Source organism: Corythoichthys intestinalis, chromosome 3 (genome assembly GCF_030265065.1).
Source record: "Corythoichthys intestinalis isolate RoL2023-P3 chromosome 3, ASM3026506v1, whole genome shotgun sequence".
Classification (NCBI taxonomy): domain Eukaryota; kingdom Metazoa; phylum Chordata; class Actinopteri; order Syngnathiformes; family Syngnathidae; genus Corythoichthys; species Corythoichthys intestinalis.
Genome location: NC_080397.1, coordinates 51,099,675 through 51,126,435, shown reverse-complemented (window position 1 = coordinate 51,126,435; position 26,761 = coordinate 51,099,675). Strand labels below are relative to the sequence as shown.

The 26,761-nt window shown below is 40.4% G+C and overlaps 1 protein-coding gene across 2 annotated transcripts in view; it reads right to left on the bottom strand.

The window, feature by feature from the left end:
- LOC130913382 (pikachurin) overlaps positions 1 to 26,761 on the bottom strand; it is a 98,821-nt gene that overhangs the window by 3,028 nt on the left and 69,032 nt on the right. Inside the window, exons 10-23 of one of the 2 annotated variants that reach the window (XM_057831964.1) lie at positions 24,814 to 25,001; positions 24,587 to 24,687; positions 24,420 to 24,520; positions 19,161 to 19,305; positions 18,832 to 19,021; positions 18,352 to 18,477; positions 10,907 to 11,150; positions 10,620 to 10,731; positions 10,409 to 10,525; positions 8,694 to 8,874; positions 4,868 to 4,891; positions 4,635 to 4,713; positions 1,935 to 2,078; positions 1,784 to 1,867 (exon numbers count right to left, since the gene is read on the bottom strand). In XM_057831964.1, coding sequence (XP_057687947.1) covers positions 1,784 to 1,867; positions 1,935 to 2,078; positions 4,635 to 4,713; positions 4,868 to 4,891; positions 8,694 to 8,874; positions 10,409 to 10,525; positions 10,620 to 10,731; positions 10,907 to 11,150; positions 18,352 to 18,477; positions 18,832 to 19,021; positions 19,161 to 19,305; positions 24,420 to 24,520; positions 24,587 to 24,687; positions 24,814 to 25,001 — 1,836 coding nt within the window. Of the gene's footprint in view, positions 1 to 1,783; positions 1,868 to 1,934; positions 2,079 to 4,634; positions 4,714 to 4,867; positions 4,892 to 8,693; positions 8,875 to 10,408; positions 10,526 to 10,619; positions 10,732 to 10,906; positions 11,151 to 18,351; positions 18,478 to 18,831; positions 19,022 to 19,160; positions 19,306 to 24,419; positions 24,521 to 24,586; positions 24,688 to 24,813; positions 25,002 to 26,761 lie in introns of those variants that run through there. The other variant, XM_057831965.1, reaches the window with a different exon arrangement.

The following is a 26,761-nucleotide window of genomic DNA, read 5'->3' as shown; positions in this document are numbered from 1 at the left end:
GCCGCCACATTCGACCGTGAAGTTTTGCTTCTCGCTCATCTCCTCCTTGCCTCCAACTACTCCAGCGTCTCTTAAACGGATCATGCATAGTGTCTTGTTATGAGCTTTTTGTTTACAAACGTATCGAACACACGACGTGCTGACAACTTTGTTTCTTTATTAACACATGGAGCTAACAGTACAACAAAGCTGGGGGCTCTCGGGAAAAAGTGGCGTCTAATGGCGTGAGGAAATGTAGTTTTTTCACACAAGCGAAAAGATTACAATGTACCACTTCAGTGTTGTCCTGAGACTACATTTCCCATGATTCACTGCGTGACCTGCGCGCTCGCCGATTCGCTGCCAGACATTAAAAGCAACACGCTTGTTGTTGTCACCTGTCAGCGGCTCTCGAACGTAAAACACAAACTAGAAGGCTATCAAGCGATCACCATGAAAGAAAGGCCGAACCGTACAAATACAATGCAATGCTTGAAGCATGAAGGTGGAAATACATAATACAAATACAAATAAATGTGCACAAACTCACCGGCGGTGTGTGTCTCTTATGGCAACGTGACCGTGAATTACCGCGACGCCGACCCGCTTATATGCATATCCACACCCCTTTCACAATTGACAGTGGATTAACCCTTTCGGACAAGATCGTAGATGACACACAATTTAAACACGCTTAACCTAGCGAACGCAACAACAACTATGATCGGGGATTGCCACGAGTTAACTTTCGGCTAACGTCGCTAGCTTATACTGTTCATTCCACAACAGTTGGCAGCTCTGCTTTGACAAAGTCATCAGTCATCTATCCAAAAATCACACTTACTTTTTGGCAAATCCTTGATTATAAGCAGACCGGTTAAGGAAGCAGGCATCTTCGAAGTGTTTGCAGCAGAGAACACTACTCGATGATGGCGTGAAATTCATTCGCTTCGTTAGAACGAAAGTGTCCATTTATGTGCCCTGCTATCCTTTGGCCACTCATACAACTTTTTGTTTGAGTGAGAACAAAACATCGCCACACACCGCCGTGGCATCTTACCGAGAAGCAATGCAACAAACAATACTGTTTTATGGCGGACTTCCCTCGCACTTCCCGGTGTGACGTAATTTCCGAAGGTTGCCGAAGAAAAGCATTTTTGTTGTCAAGGGCGTTGCTATGGGTTAAACAAAGAATCTGAAAGGGTTGCGTTAAAAAAAATAACGAAAATATTCTTATAACTGTTTAGCCATTGATATTATTCAAAAACATGGTTGGCCAACCTTACTTCACATTTCCGCTTAAAGGGTACTTAAACGGTTAATTCCGACTTGCGCGGAAATTCGGATTACGTCGCCAGCGTAGGAATGGAACTCGTTCGTAAACCGGGGACCACCTGTAGTTTTGATTAATGAGACTTCAAAAGGAGGTAAAACTAGTAATTGAAAAGAATGTAACTTTTACAAATTTAAACAAAAAAAACCTCAGAAAATCTATTCCAATGAAGTCATACAAGGAATTCCATTAATAGGAAAAGTTACAATTATTTTTAAAGACAGTCATGAATTTATGAAGATAAACATTTGATTTTAAACATTGTATTTCATTAATATACATTTATTTATCGAAAACATTTTACATTTGGGGGAAACCAAATCGCAATATTGAGAGGAAAAAAGTCAATTTAATTCATATTTAAAACGTTTTGATTGAAACTGCTAAAAAAAAAGTGATCATTTTATACTTCGATGTTTCAGACGTGTTATATGATGAACATGTATATAAATAATAACTCTGCTGTTTCACCTGACGGCTTTGACTCTGTGCCACTTCCCATCAGTGAAAGTTCCGTTGACCGCAATGTTTGCCACACCGCTGCCCAGGTTGTAACTACAAGCAAACAACAACGTGATAACAGTTACGTAGGATGCTAGCTGGACTTCATGAGTATCACCACCTGAAGATGAGTGCTCCGCCCTGCAGGCCCAAGGAGAGGAAGTCACTGTTGGCTCTCATGGGTGTGTCTCCTCGCCACAGCAGCAGACCATCCCCGCCATTACTCTTAAAGCGCATGAACACGTTGTTCCTCCAACCTGACAGTCTTCCACACAAACAACATATTTGTGCACACCAGCTGGGCACAACTTAACGTAAACTTCACAATGAATAAATGACGATGATGAATTACATACTAATAAGTTAACATTAAGGGTGTAACGGTACATGTATTTGTATGGAACCGTTTCAGTACGGGGTGATCGGTTCGGAACGGAGGCGTACCGAACGAGTTTCTGACGTAATGTAGCCCTTACTTTTCGAGGCTGTGAGACGATCGGGTTACAGTTTCTTTGCGTAGATTATATTTACCGTAAAATCCGGACTATTGAGCGCCCCTGATTACAAGCCTCACCCAGTACATTTTTAAAGAAAAAAGCATTCTGTACACAGATAAGCCTCTCCTGCCTATAAGCCGCGTGTGCCCTCATAGTAAACTGAAATATTTATAAAGGAATACACAGTTTTCTAAGTTTTAATACCATACTTTCACGAATCGGGTTATGATATAGCGCGTGACTTACAGGTAAGGGAGGTGCAGAAGAGCAAGAGACGTGCTGTTGTTGCGGGTGTGTCTGTGTGTGCGCGTCAGCTGCTAGAGGCAGCAGTCGTGTGTTGTTCGACGAGTTTCCAAAATAAAGAATTGCAACCTAACTTAGCGGGTTACTCTTTGTCATCGTTACAATACCTTAAATTTTCTTTCCAAACAGCGCCAGCAACACGGCACTTAGCTGACTCCTCAAGCTCACTCATAAGCGTGTGTCGTCCTCTTCGTCACGCAGCAGACCGGCTTTTGGAAACCCGCTGGTGATGGTGGATTTTTTTCATGCTGCTCCACGCTGTCAGACTTTTGCAAAAGTTGCTCTTCGCATACGGCCACTTTTGTAAACGATCTGACGCCGCTGGCCATCCAAGCCTTCAATTCAACTCGGCACGTCATATCCATTCCTTCTAGCATTTTCCATCATGCGGGTATGCTAATTTTACTAATGCACAACGAACGATGAGGGTCTGCTACTTTTATTCGTGCACAAAGCACAAAATTAAGATACGGGTAAGAGTGCACACTAGCGTCTTCCTCGACATATATATTGCACGTGTCTTACGCTTACATTTTATGCTCTAGCGCTCCTGGCGGTCGTTAGAAAAATTGATAAATTGGCCGCATCATTGGATACGCCGCAGGATTCAAAATGAGGGAAAAAAAGTAGCGGCTTGTAATCCGGAAATTATGGTACTCCGTCTTCTCTACTATAATGAGGACCAACACGGTGGGACAGTATATAACCCAGAAACGTCAACGGCGCGACAACGTGGCCGCCGAGAGAACGCAGTGAAACGCGGACGTTAAAGTCAATCAGCCAATGCACAATGCGCGTGTTAGACACGTCCCAGAAGTGACTCAACACGACGCACGCGGAAAAAAAAAACGGCAGAGTTTATTATTTGACGCGAGATGCGACCCTCCTGCGTCAATACTGCTACCGGTAGTCACTCATGTAAAAATACGGTGGATCCGGTCGATTTTCAAACTAATATGCAATCGTAACCCACTTTTTGAGTCCATCAGATCTCTTGAGTGGTAGATCGGGGCACAGTTGACTTGTCTTTGTTGATTTACTGCTGTTTTCTCTGCTATAATAATAACCAACACGGCCCCGTGTTCAATACAAAACCCTTCTACCACAACAAAACAAGTAGGAACTAATATTCACATAGGAACTAAAGTTATACAACATAAAATATACAATATAAATGAATACTACATCACATTTGTAAAATATAAACACATAATAAAATAAATAATAGCCCATTTAAATAAAATAAATTGGAAATGAGCTAAAACACCTGAAATTAAATAATAAGAATAATACACAGATCCTGCTTACACAACTAAATTGATTAATTTCTGTGTGGCGCTTTAACTTGAGAAAATCCACCAATAAAGCTTTTGAAAACCGTTCAAAAAAAAAAAAAAAAAAAAAAAAAAAGATTCATTGAGGCATTTCATTTATAAAATACATGTTAAAGTCTTTGTCATTAGGATTGCTTTTCTCTTTAGCACTGGACTTCTTTTTTCTTCTTTCTTTCAGAAAGAAAGCTGACCAATACGCGGGGTCTGAAAGGCAAAGTGTTGTTGGATTATTATCTTTAAATACCCGCTACTTTTTGAGCAGAATTCTAGCTTTGTATAGGCTAATGTTCCTATTGTTGAAAGCACAAAAGTGTGTAATAAACAACTAACACATTTATATTTCGCATTTTGTTTTCTTACTGTACCGGAAATGAACCGAACCTTGACCTCAAAACCGGGGTACGTACCGAACCAAGATTTTTGTGTACCGTTACACCCCTAGTTAAAATAGTAATGTAGTAATGTGCAATGTGAAAACAGATGAATTTCACAGCACATCATGTCCGTCTATCACCGTAAATGGTAGCCAAAACCTTAATAACAATTTTAGCTAATCTAAATTGCTATTCAAATAGGTAAAAACACTAACGTACTAAAAACATGTGGAAAAAAATAAAATCCAAGATGCGAAAACCCTATGAAAGAAAATCAACTCAATGAAAGGATCAATCGGGGCCGATTTCTAACCTCTTGAGAATGTCTCTGTTGTCATAGGTGAGGTAGCTGCGACCCATGAACTGCGGGATCTCGATAGCTTCTGTCACAGCTGTGAGAGGGACGAGGGTGAAAAACACATACTTTTGATCATCTGCACACTCAGTGACAGCACCGATGTGCAACTTTATGCGATACTCAAGTTACTGTCTTACATGTCTATGGAAGGTAGAGGATGAACTAAAATGAGATTCAGAAAAACTTACTGTTCAAGCAGTAGTTTCCACATTCTGCAATGAAAAAGAAAAAAGGCATAAACATGTTCAACAAATCAACACGTTTTGTATGATGTCATATTGACTTTCATGACAAAAGGGCTGGGGAAAAAAATCGAGACAGGACAAAGTACTTCAGAAGGTACGAGCGATGCCGTCAGTGTCACTACAAGTAATATTTTACATTCATTTCAGATTTCAACTTGGAATAAATAAAGAGATAACATTGGAAATTAAAAATGTGTGTTTAAAAAATGCAATAAAAAGAAATGTATACTTTAAGGAAATAATTGACCAGGAATAATCTAAATAAAATGCAGTAGTATGAAATAAATACAATAATTTAAATAATGCAATTTTTAACAAATGACAAAAACCAAAAAACATGGCCATCAAAGGCGCCACCAGGGGGTGCCCCCCCCATAAATTTGTTGGTCACTCCACTGGCCACCCTGCTTTTGTTAAATCAGTACTTCTCAAATAGTGGGGCGCGCCCCCCTGGGGGGGCGCAGAGCGATGCCAGGGGGGGCGCATGTGACCTCGGGGAACATGCATTTTTTGTTTTTTTGCCGTACTGGAATAAAGTGTACTTGCACATCCACTCAGTAGGTGGTACTGGCGCTCTCATTTTCAGAGTGCGCGCAGTATTTTTGAACTAAGGAAGAGCACTCAGCACACACAGAAAACAGATATGATGAGCAGTGTGCCACCGCCGTTTTCGAAAGCCGTTTTCCGACCGGACTCACTCACGCAGCGACCCACTGTCTTGTCCGGTTCTCACGTCGCCGCCCAAGAAGTGCCATTTTCGGCTTGGGATCGGCACGACGACCGCCCTCACCTACGGTTCTACCTCGGCCACCGAGAATGCGCTTTTTTCGAGCCGTTTGCCTTTTAGCTTTGACTTTTAATATAGTGGGTGATGAGGAAAGACCACTGTTTACTGTGTCTAAAAATAATTATAGCGGACAGCCAGAAGCCAAATCAATTAAGACGCCACTTAAAGACATTAGACCCCAATCTCATTGATAAGCCGCTTGATTGTTTTTCAGTGAAAACGTGCCGAATATTGCCAACAATTGTCCTGCTTTGTCAGTGTTATATCAGTAATCCACTGAGCATTGTTAGCATGCTCATTGGAAAATAACTCCACACCATTGCAAAGGAGGTAAATACTGTGAGCCGCAAAAATAAAAGCTGTCCTGTCCAAGGACACTCTTTTTTTCTTCTTCTTTTATTCAGTTTTGTTTTTTCGGTCAAATTTTTTGGCATATTGTCCTCATGAGTGAATGTTTCTAATCAATTTTAATTTATTATTTACTGATTTTATTACGTTTTATTTTTCTGTATGGTCAAAAATGTACCTTGAGTGTATTTTTTACAGTTTGGATGTGACTTTTTTTTAAAAATTCAGGCAAATTGATGCACGTCAAGTCTTCTCTGTTACAAACAAAACAATGTTAATAAAGTTATACTTTATTATAAGTTGATCTATGTTACTTTTTCTCTTTATTAGAAAAAAAGGAAACAATGTTAGGCAGATGCGTATTTATAATAGTAATTTTATAGACAAATGATATTTACAGTGGCGGCAGAGAGTTTGGGGGGGGGCGCGAAACATTTACGTCTTCCTTGGGGGGGCGTGACAGAAAATAATTGAGAAGCACTGTGTTAAATGTACACTTAATGCTTAATATATATTAAGCAGGTACACATATACATACGTATACATAACAAATAAAACAGAATTGTTGTGGAACTCAAAATATTGACTGTTATTAACTATGCACATCTAATCCAGAGGTGGGTTGTAACGCGTTACAAGTACTCCATTACATTTACTTGAGTAACTTTTTGAGAAAAATGGACTACTCAGAGTAGTTTTATAGTTTTAAAGCTATACTTTTTACTTTTACTTGAGTAGATTTGTGAAGAAAAAAACACTACTCTTACTCCGCTACTTTGGGCTACACAAGAGTCGTTACATTTTTCCTCCATATTCTAAATATTAGGTATATTTATTTTATCTTTTTTGCCAGCGTTGCCAATAGTAGCTCTACCAATTTCACCAATGAGACGTCGCAACAATAATCACATGACACCATGATACCAATCAGACGCAAGCTTGCCGTCCTTTGTTCACGCCAGCCTGTTCAATCATGTGGTGTCTTTAAAGCACCCTAAAGCGCAGATTTTAACCTCTCTCACAGTTTTTATTTTGCATCGATTGACCACGGATAACCGGAGATATGATCCTTTTAATTTCATAATAGTAATTATGAAGGAAGTATTCACTATTTAAACTAGGAACTATTTTCTCCACCAGAGAGCATTCATACTCTTTGGACGAGTGATGCTTCATTTATGTATTTTTTTTTTCTCTTGTCGGAATTCAATTTGTCTTTTTTTTTTTTTTTTTTTTTTCTTTCTTTCACTTAATGTGGTTATGTAATGGGTTATTGTGCAGTATCATTATAGCATCTGTTCATACAGATAACTGTGCTCAGAAAACAATACCATTGTTTAAAAACAATGGTATTGTTTGGTATTACAAAATGTAAGCAGCTACTCACAATATTACTCATTACTTGAGTATTCTTTTCACTGGATACTTTTTACTTGTACTTGAGTACATTTTTTGGACGACTACTTTTACTTGAGTATTATTATTTTGAAGTAACACTACTCTGATTTGAGTAAATGTTGGCTACTCTACTCACCTATGATTAAATCATTAGTAACATTAAATATAACACAATCATTAGTAACATTAAATATAACACAATACACCAAAGTATATCAGTAGGCGTGTCCTTAAGTCTTTCTGAGAGTTTTTTCAGTCGTTTTTACTGCAACAACATAATAAAAACCTGAAATTATGGCTTTTAGTTTCAGTGTGCCAACCCAGGATTTTCAGTGGCCCCACCTATGAAAAATTTCCGGAGGTGCCACTTAGACATGTGCCGATTACCGGTTTCAAGGTATACCGTGGTATGAAAACGTCACGGTTTCAATACTTTAAAAATTTTCTTCATACCGTCCCTAAGGTATTGGCTATTATTAATGTCCCAAAAATTCAGGGAAAAATCCCTCGCTTGCAGCTGCAAGGTTTAACCCTTCTCCACCGGTTGTTGCTCAGTGTCTCCTACAGGAGGAGCTGGAGGAGGTGAAAATACATATCTTTTTTCCCCCATCGAAGAAAACGAAATCGCTGGTATGGAAATACTTTGGCTACAGAAAAGTTACAGACGGCCGCGGCTTAGAGGAGGAGGGCCAACCGACATGTAAAACATGTTTACGGCATTTTGCATTTATACAAAATTAAAGGTTAGTAAACACTGTCATGAACGTTTCCTACAAGAGTTAACACGAGCGTGTTTAGTGTGTCTAGCGATGGTAAAACAACGAAGAGTGTGTGTATAACGTAAACATCATACGCGTCATACACATGTGCTTTCTATGGAAAATAATTCAATTATTTTTGTTCAAATGTTAATAATGTTGAGTTGTAGCTTTGGGTTTAGGCTTTCCTAAAGGAGAGCATTTATTTTAATATTATTTAGTATATTTCAGTTATTTTTGATTTATTTTAACTTGACATTATACTTACGTTCCAATTTGCTAATATGTTTTGAAAAATAAAAATCCTGTTTAACGGATTTTTTAAAAAAACTCAGATATCTCAAAATAACACATTTTAGAGCTGTAATTGCAATACCATGATACCATGAAACCGTGATATTTTTGCTTAAGGTTATCAAACCGTCAGAATCTTTACCGGCACATGCCTGGTGCCACTGATGGCCATCGCCAAACTAACCTTTCTGGCAGTGGCGGCCGTCGTAGCCGAGAGGGCAGTCGCACTCGTAGCTGTCCCGTTTGGGCCTGCAGGTGCCGCCGTTGGCGCAAGGGCTTTGCACGCAAGGATGCTCCGAATTGGCGACGTTCACACCGCTCGCCGAGCTGCTCGTGATGGGGATGGTCCGATCGTTGAGGACAAGCTAGGTGTTTTAAAGAGCTGGTTTTATTGTTTTAAACTTATTTGGTGTATTTTCCAATATCCCTTTGGTCAGTGTGTGCCATTGACGGCATTAGGCGCAGGGGTGAAAGTGAGCCAGAGCGGTCAGGAACGCAGTTCCGGTATAAGATTCAGGGCCGGAAGGCTGTTCCGGTACACGGTGCTTAGATTCCGAAAATATGACGGTAACTGTCAAAACGCTACGTAAAAAAAAAAAAATGCTAAGCTGCCATACATGCATTTCATCTCCAAGAAGAAAACAATCTACCAACATCAGATTTGCATAAAACAAGTGTGAACAACAAGCATAATAAAGTGCTTGTGTAGCGTAATCCGTTTCCACCAATATTTATAATTTATTCTATTCTACGGACGGCATGGAGGTTTCCCCAGCTGCTGCAGTTATCGGGGTCTGACGATGATGAGTCACGTCAATGTGCGAATGCAAACAGCAAAGCAAAACGCCTGGACTCATTTATCCGTTCAATTGGCTGACATACTGACATCTGATCAGCAGAGATAGTAAGCTCTGATTGGTTCAAATATGCACGTTTTCTGGAACAGCGGGGGGGAAAAAAGAAAAAAGGTTGAATTGATGCAACAAAAAAGGTGAATGCAACATAAAATGGATCAAACCTTTAAGAGCAACGAAAGAGTTGAGGAGGCTTATTTATCATATTTAGTTTTATTAGCTCTGATGGGGAGTTTCAGAACATCTTAGCTGTCAATGTGCACTTTGGACTTAAATTTGTTCATTTATGTTAGGCTACTTATTCATTTCCTTATGATTTAAAAAAGTAAATGTTTGCTGGATCGTCATAATATATTCCATTTCACTATGCATAGTATAAGTCATTTGTACTTATTTTTCTGAATGTATGTTACTTATATCTTTATTATTAAAAAAAAAAAAAAAGTAAATGTTTACATTAATTTTAATTTTAATGTACATCCTATGTTCTTAAGTAGTTAAAATTGAGATTTGGCATTCAGTATGTGAGGAAATGAGGGAAAATAAAAATTAGGAAATGGAGGTTGGGGTTATTGCTGTTTTTTATTTTGCAAATCATTGAAAAAAATACTATTTCGAATGAAAATCAGTTTTTCTATGTGTTATTGAAATAACTGCGCTAAAACACTTTTCTTTGCATTTCAGTAGTTTAAGAGGTCCCCCCCTCCCCAAAAAATAAAAAATGAAAGAAAAAAAAAAATTAAATTTCTGGCTCCGTGGCAACCTACACGTCGGGGAGTTCCGGCAAGAAATTCTAGACCACTTTCACCCCTGATCAGACTCCCAATTTATTTAAACTAAGAGAGGCTGGCAGTAATCATTCCCTGCAAGCCCCTCCGAGTTCAAATGGGTAAAACGCCTACTGCCACCATTGTGTATTTTGTGGTTTCTTGTATGCTGTTTAATTTTATCATGTTTCATCTTTGAGTAAAAGGCATATTATCTCACTATTAATAGTATGTGTGTTGTGTGTGTGGTTTAAATATTAGATACTGCGTATCAATACCTTTTGAATGGTCCCCGTAAAGGGTTTCCTGACACCCGCTGTTCTCTTGGTTTTGTCATATTGAGGTACACCACCGATGTAAATTGCTGAGCTGCAATTGATCTGTGTAAACGCTCCCTGTATGTGCACACACACACACACATCCATACTTGGACTTGAGTTCATCATACAGAGAAATTTGTTGCCCCCCTGTGGTCCAAACTGCACGTACCTCAGCAAACCCTTCTACTGCCTTCTGGTTGTCTACTTGCAAGATTCCACTTTTTGCCGTTCGGGACACCCTTAATTCATGCCAGGAGTCCATAGCGATTTGCTCCTCACTCCTGAAGCAACATCATTAAACCAAAGTCACTCCAGTGGATACTTGCCTTTGACAGCTGTAGTCCAATCCATTTCCACTGTGAAAATTCACTGTTCGCCCTCCAAGACCAAATGGATTGGACATCTGTTGCCCTCAATGGCAGTCAATGTGTGCAGAATACCAGCGGTTAAGAATACCTTAAAACAGCTCCTCCCGAGCCGCAGTCGAATCTGAACTCCACGTATCCGTCCCGCAGGTTGATGGCCAGAAAGTCGCCGCTGCCGTCGTCGTCGCTGTACAGCAGCGTGCCTTCGGGCGCCGACGGGCTGAAGGTCATCTCGAACTCCATGAAGGACAAATAGCTCTGGGAGGGCTGAGGCCATGCCACCACAGCGTAAGATAACATGGTCTCGTTGAAAAGCGGCGACGACAGCGTGAAGCCTGAGCAAAGCAAATAACCATCCCCCCCAAAAAATCAAGAGTTTGAGGGAAAGTTTTGACTTTTAAAACTCCCACTGACCAAAATCCAAACTTTGTGGTCTAATGATGATATTCACATCTACAACCTTATTAACTCATTGACCGTGACAGATTTGTTTCGCTGTCAATGGCACGGGTTAAGCCTTGACGGCAAAAGGTAGAAAAACTTGGGGTGTCAAACAATCAAAATTTTTAATCGAGTTAATTACAGCTTAAAAATTAATAAATCGCAATTAATCACAATTCAAACCATCTATAAAATATGCCATATTTTTCTGTAAATTATTGTTGGAATGGAAAGATAAGACACAAGATGGATATATACATTCAACATACGGTACATAAGTACTGTATTTGTTTATTATAACAATAAATCAACAAGATGGCATTAACATTATTAACATTGTGTTAAAGCGATCCATGGATAGAAAGACTTGTAGTTCTTAAAAGATAAATGTTAGTACAAGTTATAGAAATTTTATATTAAAACTAGGGCTGTCAAAATTATCGCATTAACGGGCGGTAATTATTTTTTTAAATTAATCACGTTAAAATATTTGACGCAATTAACGCACATGTCCCGCTCAGACAGATTTAAATGTCAGTAGAGTGAAATGCCGACTTGTTAATTGTGTTTTATGGAGTTTTGCTGCCCTCTGCTGGCGCTTGGGTGCGACTGATTTTATAGGCTTCAGCACCCATGAGCATTGTGTAAGTAATTATTGACATCAACAATGGCGGGCTACTAGTTTATTTTTTGATTGAAAATTTTACAAACTTTACTAAAACGAAAATATTAAGAGGGGTTTTAATTAGGGCTGTCAAACGATTAAAATTTTTAATCGAGTTAACATTTATCTTTTAAGAACTACAAGTCTTTTTATCCATGGATCGCTTTAACAGAATGTTAATAATGTTAATGCCATCTTGTTGATTTCTTGTTATAATAAACAAATACAGTCCTTATGTACCGTATGTTGAATGTATATATCCATCTTGTGTCTTATCTTTCCATTCCAACAATTTAGTATCCAGAATATATAATTTACAGAAAAATATGGCATATTTTATAGATGGTTTGAATTGCGATTAATTGCGATTAATTATGATTAATTAATTTTTAAGCTGTAATTAACTTGATTAAAAATTTTAATCGTTTGACAGCCCTAATTAAAACCCCTCTTAATGTTTTTGTTTTAATAAAATTTGTAAAATTTTCAATCAAAAAATAAACTCGTAGCCCGCCATTGTTGATGTCAATAATTACTTACGCAATGCTCGTGGGTGCTGAAGCCTATAAAATCAGTCGCACCCAAGCGCCAGCAGAGGGCGACAAAACTCCAAAAAACCCAACAAGTGGACATTTCACTTTGCTGTCATTTTAATCTGTTTGAGCGGGGCATGTGCGTTGATTGCGTCAAATATTTTAACGTGATTAATTAAAAAAAAAATAAAAATACATACAAAATATTACAAAATAGTATAATTTACTGAAAGCTCAAGAAATACACTAGATGGCAATATTTAGTCACAATATACAAAGTCACATTTATCCTTTAAGAATTACAAGTCTTTCTATCTGTGGATCCCTCTCACAGAAAGAATGTTAATAATGTAAATGCCATCTTGAGGATTTATTGTCATGATAAACCAATACAGTACTTATGTATGAATGGATATATACGACCAGGTTTTATTCATTTTTTTCTTAATGCATTGCCAAAATGTATATGATCGGGAAAATTTATCGGGAATGATTGGAATTGAATCGGGAGCAAAAAAAAAAAAAAAGCAATCGGATCGGGAAATAGCGGGATCGGCAGATACTCAAACTAAAATGATCGGGATCGGATCTGGAGCAAAAAAACATGATCGGAACAACCCTATTTATTATTGATTTGATTTCACGGACGGCATGGAGGTTTCCCCAGCTGCTGCAGTTATCTGAGTCTGACGATGATGAGTCACGTGCGAATGCACACAGCAAAGCAAAATGCCTGGACTCATTTATCTGTTCAATTGGCTGACATACTGACATGTGATCAGCAGAGATGGTTAGCTCTGATTGGTTCAAATGTGCATGTTTTCTGGAACAGCAGAAAAGAAAAAAAAAAGGTTGAATTGACGCGACAAAAAAAGGTCAATGCAACATAAAATGGATCAAATCTTTAAGAGCAACGAAAGAGTTGAGGCTTATTTATCATATTTTGTTGCATTTTCTCTGATGGGGAGGTTAAGAACATCTTAGCTGTCAATGTGCACTTTGGACTTATATTTGTTCATTTATGTTAGGCTACTTATTCATTTCCTTATGATTTAAAAATTCAATGTTTGCACGATCCTTAAAATATATTCCATTTCTCTCTGCATAATATAAGTAATAATATAGTCATAATAAGTCACTTGTCAGAAGTCATATAATATAATAACACTATTAATGAAATAGATAATAACCAAATAACCCTCTCTGGATTCTTCACAGAAAAAAGCCAGGAAATAAATAACACTATTGAAAAAAAAAAAAAAAAAATTGTTCAGGGGGCCGGACCAAATGTGGAGGCGGGCCGTATTCGGCCTGCGGCCCATAGTTTGGGGACCCCTGCTTTAAAGTCACAGTCTTTACATCACTTCTGAAGCAATGATTTTATGGCATAATTTGAGCCAGGTAAATGTTCTGTTCACACAAAGTTGTTAGAGGGGAAGTTCTGATGATTTGTGTTAATTGACATGGAATGACCTAAAATAGGTCACTGTGATCCATGATGCTGTTCCTGGTCACAAATGAAAAGAACTCAAATGATGGGGCACTCACAAGCAAAAGTATCATTACATTACAGTACACTGGTACCTCTACATCTGATCGCTTCGACACACGATCTTTTCGACATCGGACGTAAATTCTGGCTCGTTATTTGTTTCTACATCCGACGACATGCTCCAAATAAGACGATTTATGATAGCGCCGCAGTTTCTTTGTTTTGCAGCAAGAGGGACACACGGCGGATTTTCTTGTGAGAGAAATCAACACGGGTACCACGAAGGTTAGTACGGGTGGTGAAAAAAGGAAAAAGGTGACGCTTACCATTGAAATAAAGATGGAAATGATAGAAAAATATAAGCTTGTTGTGCGCATCTGTGAACTGGCTCGACAATACTCCTCCGACATCCGTTCGCCAGTCTTTATAAGTTTTATTTATTTTAAATTATTTATTTATTTATTTATTTTCCCTTCAGGCATGACAAATCCAAACAAACATACAGCATTTATATGTGTTTTCAATTAATTCAACCCGAAAAGAAAAGGGCTGACGAGAGAAGCCGAAGCTTATTGTACCCCGTCCCCAGTATACCATATAGGACGCAGAAAATATCGAATATCAATTTTTGACATTCAGATTTCGTAATGATTACAAGTTTTAAATTTTTTTTTATAATAACCATCCCCTCTGATTGTTCATTTTCCCAATAGTGCATTGTCGATCGTGGCAATGTGCTCGTTATGTTGATTAGATCCAGTAGATTAGTTCATAATTCAGTAACTAGTTTATTCAGTTGATTCGATCCAGAAGATAGGGAATAGCTGAGGACCGATGGTAGGCCATGTCCGCCACCCTCCTTTTGTCGACTTAATCCTCGTCGCAGTTTTCGTTCCTTGCTGATTCCCGACGAACATTCATCTCAAGGTTGCGCAGCTTCGTAGTAGGTTGCATCGCCATTCCGGTTGTGGACTCATGGCCTGGGGAACTGACGTCGCTAGGTCCTTGTGACGGCCCCTGGCCGTTTAATGGTTAATTTTCTGAGATTCTTCCAGTCAGCTGATCGTCGCCTCCAACAGCTGGCTGCTTCTCCTCCCACTATGACGAAAGCTGATCGACGCAGGACGGACCGACGACGTCGCCGCCGCTGATTGGCCACGAAAAAGGCGCCAAGTTTCATAAACCTGCCGCTGTCAACGCTCTATGAGGTCGCATTTGACAGCATTCTGCCGCGGTCCTCCTCGCCAGCTGTTTGCTCGCCATTCACTCTCGTTTGCATTTGATCGCTACTTTGATACACTGCCGCTTTTTCGGTGAGGTCTTTTGTGTTTATTCGTTATTGGATCGTTTTTGTTCACTACTGTAAATAAGAGCACTGAAGCAAGTAGGGGTAAGTCGCCATTTCTGTTCAACCCGTTTTCTCCTGTTTTGTATAGCGTAGGAAGCTAGGTTAGTGGCTGTCTTTTCTTTGTTCTTTTTCATGATCAGGGTTCAGTTAGCGGGTGGGGTTTAAGTGTAGATTCCTTTTGTTTGTTGTTTTGGCCTGGGCTTACCCTGAAGCCGCGCTTCATCCACATTTTGTACATATTCATTGCGAGTTTGATTGTTGTGTAAATAAATTTGTGTCCACTTGTAAATTTGTGTGGTTCGTTTTATGTTACGCCCTTAGCGAGCCGTCCCTGGGACGTAACAGTCCTTCAGACCGTCCCAGTGATCACTGTCCCACCTGGCACAATCAGAAGCTGCCAGCAGCGCACCAGAAACATCCTCGATATCTTTCCACTTCGAGTGTGGTCAGACACAGCGGCCGCCATCTACCCCAGCCATCCTCCACAGTATCCAGACTTTATGGTGTTTTCCGGGCAGGTGCGTTGTCCAGGTTCTGACCGCATTGTAAAGCAGGACAGTGGCCAATCGACCAGTTCCATGTCGTTACAGAATTTGAAGAATTTGAAGTCCATTGTCTGTGCATTTACAGCCAACAGATGATATGTCCTTGTGAGTTCTGCCTTTGTTTTTTTTTGTTGTTGTTTTTTTTTTTTCTTTTATTTTTGCCTTCCATTGTTTTAGGTACACTCGGTTTTGCTTCGAGTTTTGAGTTGCCACCCAGACATTATTTAACATTTGTACAGTTCGTATTATGTCCAAGAGTTAGCTTGAGTCAGCAACATAATTATTTAATAAGGTTTGTTTATAACTACTCTTAAAAACAGCCAATGACCCTGAGCTGGTCACTGCAGAATCTAGTTTGTTCCAAAGCTTTACACCAGAGAAAGGAACCGAAAATGATTTTAGTGTTGTTCTAGCGTAGTTAAGTTTAAACACATTTTCTCCCCTCAAATCGTATTTCGATTCCCTAGCCTGGAAACTTTGAAAGTTATACGGAAGGCTATTAGCTGAGGCTTTGTACATCATCTGTCCCGTTTTGAAATTTATTAAATCATACAGCTTCAATAACTTGGATTTGATGAATAACTCGTGTGTATGTGCTGTGTATTTTGCCTTATGAATAATCCGTTTTGCTTTTTTTTGGATGACCAACAGAGGGTGTAATCGAGATTTGTTGGTGTTTCCCCAAATTTCGGCGTAGTGAGTCAAATAGGGCAAAAACAGTGCACTATAAATTATTTGGAGTTAATTTAAGAAAACAATTATTATTGTGGTACCACCGCCAAAGAGATCACCAGCTTCGTCAGGTTTTTAATCATTTATTCCAGAACTTGTGCAACACGATACGCCTACTGTCCGCCGCAGTTGACGCCACCAACAACAGAACGTTAAAAGAAAAAGTAAAATCTCAACTGAACCTTTCTTATTCTGTCAAGTCACGCGGTGCGTTCAGGTACAGCATGCAAAACACGTCTGCCACAATAGAACCCGATTCATTACATGATTACAGGAATTGTTATCATTTTATTATTCTGATTATTATTTATAATTTATCTGTTTTGCTATGTATACTTGCCATTTGTAATAGTAACAGCAGAATTTATCAAGGATTTAGTGTAGGTTTTCGGGCTGTGCAATGAATTAAGGGAGTTATAATTAGGTTTGCAGCTATCGAATATTTTAGTAATCGAGTAATCGACTGAAAATTCTATCGATTAATCAAGTTATCGGATAAAACAAATATATTTTTAGGTGAAGAGCAGTTATAAATATACATGAGAAAACAAGACATTTCATCTAATCTTGAACCATTTTCAGTCAACCAATGTCTTTATTTTCGATGTATATTGTTGAAAACAGCCAACAATTGCATCTTAAATGTAACTAGAATAAAAAAAAGACTAATTCCCTGCTTTGACTCAAAAAACCTTTAGATCTTATTAAAAAAAAAAAAAAAAAAAAATTATATATATATATATATATATATATATATATATATATATATATATACAGTATGCCGTTACGCTTGATAACACATATCAGTTAAAAGTTAGGATTTTTTCCCACGTGTTTCAATTGAATTTCTATTTGTGTCAAGCCATTTTTAAGTTCTAGTTAAGTTTTAAGTTAGTCTAAACTGTAAGTCCTGATAGGATTTTGAGTTTTTGCAGTGTTCAAAATAAATGTATGATACAGGCTGTATTGGAGCACATTAGGGACCAGTGCTACTTGGTTTTTTATCCAGCAATGACTACTGAGCTAAAATTGATAGTTAGCATTATTGAGTTTTTATTTTACACCCTCATCACTCCACAACGCTATGTTATTTAAAGCCTGTATGTAAGACGCGTTAGCCACACATCGACAGTGGTCATTATTAATAGAACCCTAGCCCTCCGCAGGGCTAACGTTACGTGAGCTAGTGACAGTAACGTTAATCTTATTTATTAGCGCATAGCGCTCTTTATTAGCGCTTAGCGCTCTACTGCTTTAAGATGGCGGCTGTTTACTAACGCTGTCCAGACGCGGCCGAGTCTGTCATTTCGCATCTAGTTCAACATATATGTGATCTCTATGAGACTCATCAGACGCTACCTGCTACCAACGTAGCATCGTGCGGGCTAGTATTTAGCAACATCGGCATCGCTTGTAGCGGCTGTCGGCTGCAGTTAGGTTTTTTTTTTTTTGCTTCTTCCTCTACGCACGTGACATCAGCGTGTGGTCCCGCATTAAAAGTAGTCCGAGCAAAACGTGATGCTTAGAGCTGTCAAAATAAACGATTACTCGAGGTGAATAAAATTACTCGGATCAGTTTTTAAACTCGAGTTACTCGAGTTTCTCGAGTATTCGTTTCAGCTCTTATTATAATGTATTCTTATGGGAAAATCCTGCCCGACATACGACCATTTCAACTTACAAACAAGGTCCTGGAATGAATTAACTTCGTATGTAGAGGTAGCACTGTATATTGAACCATCTGCGTAACGGAATTAAAGGAGAAAGAAGAATGGCCTCACTGTCTTGGCACAGGGCTCCCCTGAAGCCGAGTGGGCAGAGGCAGATGTAGCCGTCGGCCCGGTTGGCAAAGCACACGCCGCCGTTAGCGCAGCCCACTACGTCGCACACACTGTCGCTGCACTCGCCTGCAAACATGGATGACAACGGCCATGTTAGGTGAGCGCGTCCAAGTAGGTCCAACTGCGGCCCGCAGTACCTGCCCACCCTACCACGCCCCTTTTTATGACTTTCGCATCCCTTGACGCAGAAAAGGGGTTAGGGGTTTTGGTGCCTTCTGTGTCCCAAGTTGCAGAAAAGGGGTTAGGGTTTAAGGTTAGGGTAAGGGTTAGGGTCATTGAAAGCAGGGGGCACAATTGGCGGATGACAAAGCTTGCTCTGATTACTCGTTAAAGCAGGTAGCGTGGTTGGCGAGTACTGCAGCCGCAGCTAGACCCTTCTCCTCGCGTCTGCACTGCGTGCACGCGGCGTGGTCCGCCTACCTACGTCAGCACCGCTCAGCGCCCGGCCAACTGGCCACGGTCTGACATCGGCGGCCTTGCCATTGAGGCTCAAACTTTGGACGCATCCCTTAAAGCCGCCGACGGCGCCCGTCGCCTTTGCCAACCCGTACGTGCTCGGAGCTCCTCCCACGTACAGCGGGGAGCGGAACGTGATTTTGGAGTATTGGCCCTGAGTGACAGAAAATACTTTACATATTTAGATAAATTGTTGTAGTGCTGCTGTTTTGGTTAGCGATCGAGTTGCAAATTGGCTGAGGAGTTACTTACTCCCCAGGTTCTTTCTAATCGAACAGGATGTGTGTTGTTACCGGGGATCGACCAGATATGGGCGTGTCATTGTCCAATCGCAGCCAGCCGCTCGTGCCGTCCCTGAAGACGGTGACCGTGTGCCACTGACCGACGACCACTTGGCTCTCGCTGACAATCTGAGCTGCGCCTGTTCCGCAGTTGAACCTACAAATTCAAAATTGTTGCTCTGGTTCAGGATGATGACAAATACGATAATAATAACAATAAAATAAGATATAGTCTGTTCAAATGAACAAAGTAGAAAGCGGAAGTATAAAATATTTTTAAGGTTAACGGAGGAAAAAGGGCTTTAAATCTATGTAATTACAATAGAATAAGTGTATACGGCCTAATATGTACATACTATTAGAAAAAAAGTATTTAGTCAACTACCAATTGTGCAAGTTCTCCTACTTGAAAAAGATTAGAGAGGCCTGTAATTGTCAACATGGGTAAACCTCAACCATGAGAGACAGAATGTGGAAAAAAAAAAACAGAAAATCACATTGTTTGATTTTTAAAGAATTTATTTGCAAATCATGGTGGAAAATAAGTATTTGGTCAATACCAAAATTTCATCTCAATACTTTGTTTTGTCCCCTTTGTTAGCAATAACGGAGGCCAAACGTTTTCTGTAACTCTTCACTCTTCGCTTGGTGTAAAGAAATCAACTGTGGCAGCAATTATTAGAAAATGGAAGACATACAAGACCACAGATAATCTCACTCGATCTGGGGCTCCATGCAAGATCTCACCCCGTGGCGTCAAAATGATAACAAGAACGGTGAGCAAAAATCCCAGAATCACACGGGGGGACCTAGTGAATGACCTACAGAGAGCTGGGACCACAGTAACAAAGGCTACTATCAGTAACACAATGCGCCGCCAGGGACTCAAATCCTGCACTGCCAGACGTGTCCCCCTGCTGAAGAAAATACACGTCCAGGCCCGTCTGCGGTTCACTAGGGAGCATTTGGATGATCCAGAAGAGGACTGGGAGAATGTGTTATGGTCAGATGAAACTAAAATAGAACTTTTTGGTAGAAACACAGGTTCTCGTGTTTGGAGGAGAAAGAATACTGAATTGCATCCGAAGAACACCATACCCACTGTGAAGCATGGGGGTAGAAACATCATGCTTTGGGGCTGTTTTTCTGCAAAGGGACCAGGACGACTGACCTGTGTAAAAGAAAGAATGAATCTCCTTCCATCATCAAGGGCATTGAAGATGAGACGTGGCTGGGTCTTTCAGCATGACAATGATCCCAAACACACAGCCAGGGCAACAAAGGAGTGTCCATGCCCGTCTGCGGTTCGCTAGAGAGCATTTGGATGATCCAGAAGAGGACTGGGAGAATGTGTTATGGTCAGATGAAACAGGTTCTCGTGTTTGGAGGAGAAATAATACTCAATTGCACCATACCCACTGTGAAGCACGGGGGTGGAAACATCATGCTTTGTGGCTGTTTGTCTGCCAATGGACCAGGACGACTGATCTGTGTAAAGGAAAGAATGAATGGGGCCATGTATTGAGAGCAAGGGCATTGAAGATGAGACGTGGCTGGGTCTTTCAGCATGACAATGATCCCAAACACACAGTCAGGGCAACAAAGGAGTGGCTTCGTAAGAAGCATTTCAAGGTCCTGGAGTGGCCTAGCCAGTCTCCAGATCTCAACCCCATAGAGAATCTGTGGAGGGAGTTGAAAGTCCGTGTTGCCCAACGACAGCCCCAAAACATCACTGCTCTAGAGGAGATCTGCATGGAGGAATGGGCCAAAATACCAGCAACAGTGTGTGAAAAGCTTGTGAAGAGAAAACGTTTGGCCTCCATTATTGCCAACAAAGGGTACATAACAAAGTATTGAGATGAACTTTTGGTGTTGAGCAAATGCTTATTTTCCACCATGATTTCCAAATAACTTATTTAAAAATCAAAGAATGTGATTTTCTGTTTTTTTTCCACAGTCTGTCTCTCATGGTTGAGGTTTACCCTTGTTGACAATTACAGGCCTCTGTAATATTTTCAAGTGGGAGAACTTGCACAATTAGTGGTTGACTAAATACGTATTTGCCCCTCTGTATGTGATAGCAGTACAATAATAGGTACAGTTCTCTTCTTCCTGCCTTCAACGGGGGGGACGTGTTTCCTCCCTGCTCCTGCTGCTGCTATCTTCGTCAGTCTAGTCTGTCTGCTTTTTTTGTATTTCCTCTGTGGATCAACTGTTGTTGGTCTCTCATACGAAAATGGATCTGATTAGTTGGTCTCTCAGCGCAATTGACAAGAATATTTCAACAAGACACAGTGCACCAGGATAGCCGTCTTGCCCAGATGGTACTTTCACCGCTGGATTCGTGAGAGATTCATGGGATCACTGGAAGCCAGGGTGTCTTACTGTCCTATCTGTGGAAGCTATCGAGGATATTTGGCTGTTTGGCTTGACGGTCATGGGTTTCCTTCTGCTTGGCTTAGGGGGTGCCCTGCTCTACCAGAACGTTTCCAAGACAGCAGCTTACAAGGAAATCAAAAAATTGACCACGGATCAAACGGTGCGATTCAAGGCATTGGAGGACCTCGTCGAGGCTTGGATCGAGAACTGGCTCCTTGGACTCACAGTTCGGTCAGAGGAAGGATGGAGAAAAGTGGATGCTACCTGGTGCCAGGCGACGGAACTGTCGAGGCAGACCGTGACTATTAGCAATGACTTAAGGCAGGGGTCTCCATCTGCCGGGCCGCGTACCGGTACCGGTCCGTGGCGCATTTGCTACCGGGCCGCACAGAAATAATAATTTATTAACGACCGCATTCTGGCCGAATTAACCCTGTGCCCCTGCTTAACACACCAATATCTCTGTCTACTCCAGATATAATACTACAGGATAGATTAGAATGTCGTCATAGAAATCCATTGATTGGACTGCTAGCAGTAAATCTTGTTTTGTGTATACTGGACTGTCTCAGAAAATTAGAATACACAATATTCTCATTTTTTGAGACAGTCCTGTGTATATATACAGGACTGTCTCAGGAAATTAGAATACACAATATTCTAATTTCCTGACTGTCTCAGGAAATTAGAATATTGTGTATTCTAATATTCTAATATTCTAATTTCCTGACTGTCTCAGGAAATTAGAATATTGTGTATTCTAATTTCCTGAGACAGTCCTGTATATATACACAGGACTGTCTCAAAAAATTAGAATATTGTGTATTCTAATTTTCTGAGACAGTCCAGTATACTATATCTATGTGTGCTTGTCCTTGATAATAACGTATTACTAGGCCGCGGGCACAGCACATTTCTTCCCGGAAATAATTAGCCCCCACACGAGCGAAGATGACTGGAAAACAGACGTCTTTGGAGATATTTTTTACGGCGAAAAGGGCACCTGACGAGCCAGAAGATGAGCCTACAACCTCGAAGACCCACGAACTGCGAAGGAGTGGATTCGTGACCCATTTGTGAATAAACCGAGTGATTCGAGCATGTCTGTGCAACAGGAGGATCAGCTTAGAGAGATCGCAAATGGTGGCGACCTTAAACGTACATTTGAGACAACAACTCTAATCTTCTGGATAATTCCGGAATATCCTGACATCACTACGAGAGCATTGAAAACCTTGCTGCAATTTCCAACATCGTATCTTTGTGAAGCGGGCTTCTAAATTAATGCCTAACGACAAGGCAAAGTCGTGGTGAGAGAGCGGTGTGCAGTTGTTGTGTGCAGCTAACATGGCAGGATGTATCTGAGGAGAACTTTTCTACATGTCCTTCCGTTATCAAACATAGGTTAATATTCCTTTCTTTAAAGAAAGTTTGTAGTGTTTAAGGTTAGGCGCATGCGCAGAACAGCATCGTTGCAATTTTTGATGGGTTGAAAAATTAGTCAGAACACCGGTCCGTGAAAAAAAGACCCAAATAATACCGTTCCGTTGTGCAAAAAAGGTTGGGGACCCCTGACTTAAGGGACCCGAGGTCTCACCTACGCCCTGAGGAGCGCGAATTTGACTGAAGACCAACTGTATTCGGACATATTAAATTACTTATTCGGCTTAATTTGATTGTAATTTTCCTTTCCCTTTTCCCAAACACCCCTCCCTTCTCCTGGAGAGAGCCGAACAGATGGCCATATCTGTTGCCCTTGATTCTCTTCCTGAGGCCAGTCTTATTTTGTCTCCAGACATGTACAAATACTGATACACTTGTACACACACACACAACCAACCCCCCCCCCCCCCCCCCCCCCTCCAGTCCGCTACCGCCTGTTTCTTACTATCTCTGCCCCCCATCCCTTCCTCCAGCCATGACCGGTAGTTTTCCTTTTTGTTTTGTACAAAGAAATCCCTGCACGTGACCGGTGCGTCGTGTCATATCCCTGCTATGTTGTATATGTAGATGTGTACTGTAACTTCTGTAACTGCTCTGAGTTTGCTCTGTAATTTCCGAAGAAGAGAGAGAAGTTGGCGGCGCGGAACATCTGCAGTGGTCCGATGCTCACTCATCGAACGCAATTTCATTGTCATCTGTTGGTGTCAATGACTTGTAAAATCTATCCTGTTCTATCCTACAGTTTGTTTAATCACCATAAAGGCCAAATTAAAGTGTTGCTAGTTGCTTATAACATTCCGTAATAACATTGTAATAAAGGCGTAGTCATTGAAATTGGCTAGAAATTTGTAAAATACAAAGTCATCCAATAGTTCTAGAGAATTTCATGAAGAAAGCAATAAATGACCTTGCCTGTGTATCAATTCAATTGTTATCAAAGATGGTGACTAAAATGTTCAGTATAAGAGATGTACTTTGACTTGTGAGATTTTTTTTTTTTTTTTTTTTTTAATTTTTGTTAGGAATAGATCAGTAATTTTTTTTTTGTATCGAGTATGGCCTTCAAACATTTGGCTTATGAATCTGCTTCAGCCTTTTCAACACTAGATGGCAGCAGTGAAATTCACAAGAGCAGGATGTGTATAATAGTACAGAAGCAGAAAAAGTTGAAAATAGCCTTTTTTAACCCTGTCTAAGGACCATTTGTAAACTACAAAATCTGCTAAAATATATTAATTTTTTTTTTTTTTAATTAAAAGAAAGAAAGAAAAGTAAGGCAGCAAAAAAAAAGAGGGAAAAGTAGGAAAGGAAGTACAAGAAATGTTTTGTGGGGGAAAGGAAGCTAGAAAGGATTAAGGGTACTGTATATCCAGTCAACGGGGAAAGTAGGTTTGAGATAAGAGTGGAGTAACACGAAATGAGGTGAGTCAAGGTAGCACCTGGCATTACCTGTAATGCAGCTTGCCTTGTACCAAGGCCAAAGAGGTGAAGTCTCCCCGCCCATGCTCGTTCTCACCACAATACAGCAGCAGGCCATCCTCGCTGTCCGCCTGTTACGCACAAAACACATAAACTATTACAATCAACACAGTTAGAGTTGTAACTCTTCACTTTACCTTGAACTCCAGTGATATTTGAAAGGTCTGGTAGGAGTTCTTCAACGGTTCAAAGGTCATATGCGAGTATCCATAGAACCTGGGGAACTTGACAGACACCTCTAAAGTAATATAATAAATAAACAATCAAATTCTATTAATACTTACTACTGAAGAAAAAAAAATTTGGTTCATTAAAGTTTTAATTGGATATCACTAAATTGAAAATTTGAAATAGAAAATTTGACCTTGAGAGCAAGTGTCACCGCCTCGTCCGAGGTTGCAGTGGCAGCGCGAGCCTCCGCTCTCTGAGTCTGTGAGGCAGAAGCTGTCCTGAGGACAAACTGTGTCGTCGCAGGTCAGGTGGTAGACCCGAGGCACCTTGCCCTTCCATGGGGACATTGTGAGAGCAATGGTGGGTGTGGTTGCAGCAGTGCTGGAAAGAGGCAAGGGTCACTTTAACAATAAGCTCATTCGTGTTGTTCCACTCAACTTTTTAACCCCTATCAACCAGCCAGCTGTGAGGTGAACTGGGGTGATTCGAGGAGATAACTCAAATGAACCTTTCCTAAACAAAAAAGTTGAGCTTTTACATGGTGCCATTGACTTAAAGGCGAGTAGGCTTTAATAAGCCACAATTGTTCTCTTATACTAAAATCTGTTATCAGAAAAACATAACCAGTGTTGTCAGTAACACGTTACTGTAATCTGATTACTTTCTTCAGTAACGAGTAATCTAACACGTTCATTTTTCCAAGCCAGTAAACCGATTAAAGTTAGTTTCCCTAGTGCCTGTGCGTTACTATTTTGTTTTTGCTTCATAATGTATGTAGAATGAAGAATACTGTAGTCATGTACGAAGAGCATATCTCATTGGGGAAAAAAAAAACGGGTCACGTGTATTATGATGCTGTTTGAGGCTGTCTGCCATGGCGGTCAACAACATAGCATTCTGACGAGGCAGCGAGGCTAACAGTGAAAGGCAATATATATACCGCAAATGGATGCCTTTGCTCACTGGAAATACAGCCATTATTTCACATTTCTGTCCAGTAAAGATGACAAAAATATTTCCGTGCGTTGCAAACTTTACGCTGACTGAAAAAGACTGTCGGCCGCTAAAAACTCTACATCCAATTCAACAAGGAAGCACTTGGAATTACAGGACAACGCAACAAAACTCGAAAAAGCCTACAGGTAACAAGACACCCAGCACTTCTACAGTTTGTAACCAGCCTTTAAGCACATTTTATTGTCAATGTTTGTAACCATAGGCGGAGTTTTGCTTTTGTGGGGCTGGGGGCAAAGCATGTTGATGACCGAAACAAAAGTCAAAAGTTTGGACACACCTAAATATTTTTACGTTTTATATATTTTCCTTACTATTGTAAATCCTCTCTAAATGTCATGTTTATGTGCCTTCTCAGTTCTTTTCTTTCCTTTCCAGCACATTATGCAGCTGATGGGCGGGGCTGTGCTGCACACCTGTGGCACATTTGGAGTGCTCATTATTTAAGGACTCCTGTCACCGTCTGCGAGTGTCGGACTATTGCATTTGCTTGTTACCTGCTTTGCTTACCGCTGTGTGCTCATCGTCACCCTTGGTGCTTCCCGACATTCTTCGATCGTGTTCTGGTTTGATCTCATTTACTTTTGTGTTTTATTGGGATTTTGTAATTGTAATTTTGTACTGTTATATTCACGCCATTTTGGCGTGCTCTCTCAGTTGTATTTTCTTACTCGCGTTTTCTAGCGTGCTCTCTCAGTTGTATTTTCTGACCCGCGTTTTCTAGCGTGCTCTCTCAGTTGTAATTTCTTACCCGCGTTACTTAGCGTGCTCTCTCAGTTGTATTTTCTTACTCGCGTTACTTTGGCGTGCTCCCTTTGTTCTCGTTTTTGTAATAAATACTTCTAATTTCAAAGTCTGTGTTTGGATCCATATTGTAACATAACAGAATAGTCCGACCATGGATCCCACAGATTCTGAAAGTACTCGCCGTGTAATCGCCTGTCACGGTCACGTGATCAGCCAGCACGAACAGTCACTGCGTGAACTAGCAAACGCGATCGGCTCACTAATTACACGAGTAGAAAAGATGACGTCACCTTCACAGTATTGTGGCGTAGTTGACGCTGCGGTGGCGCCCGATCAGCTCCCTCCCTCTTCGATGGGCCCGCCGGCGTCCTTTCTGGAGC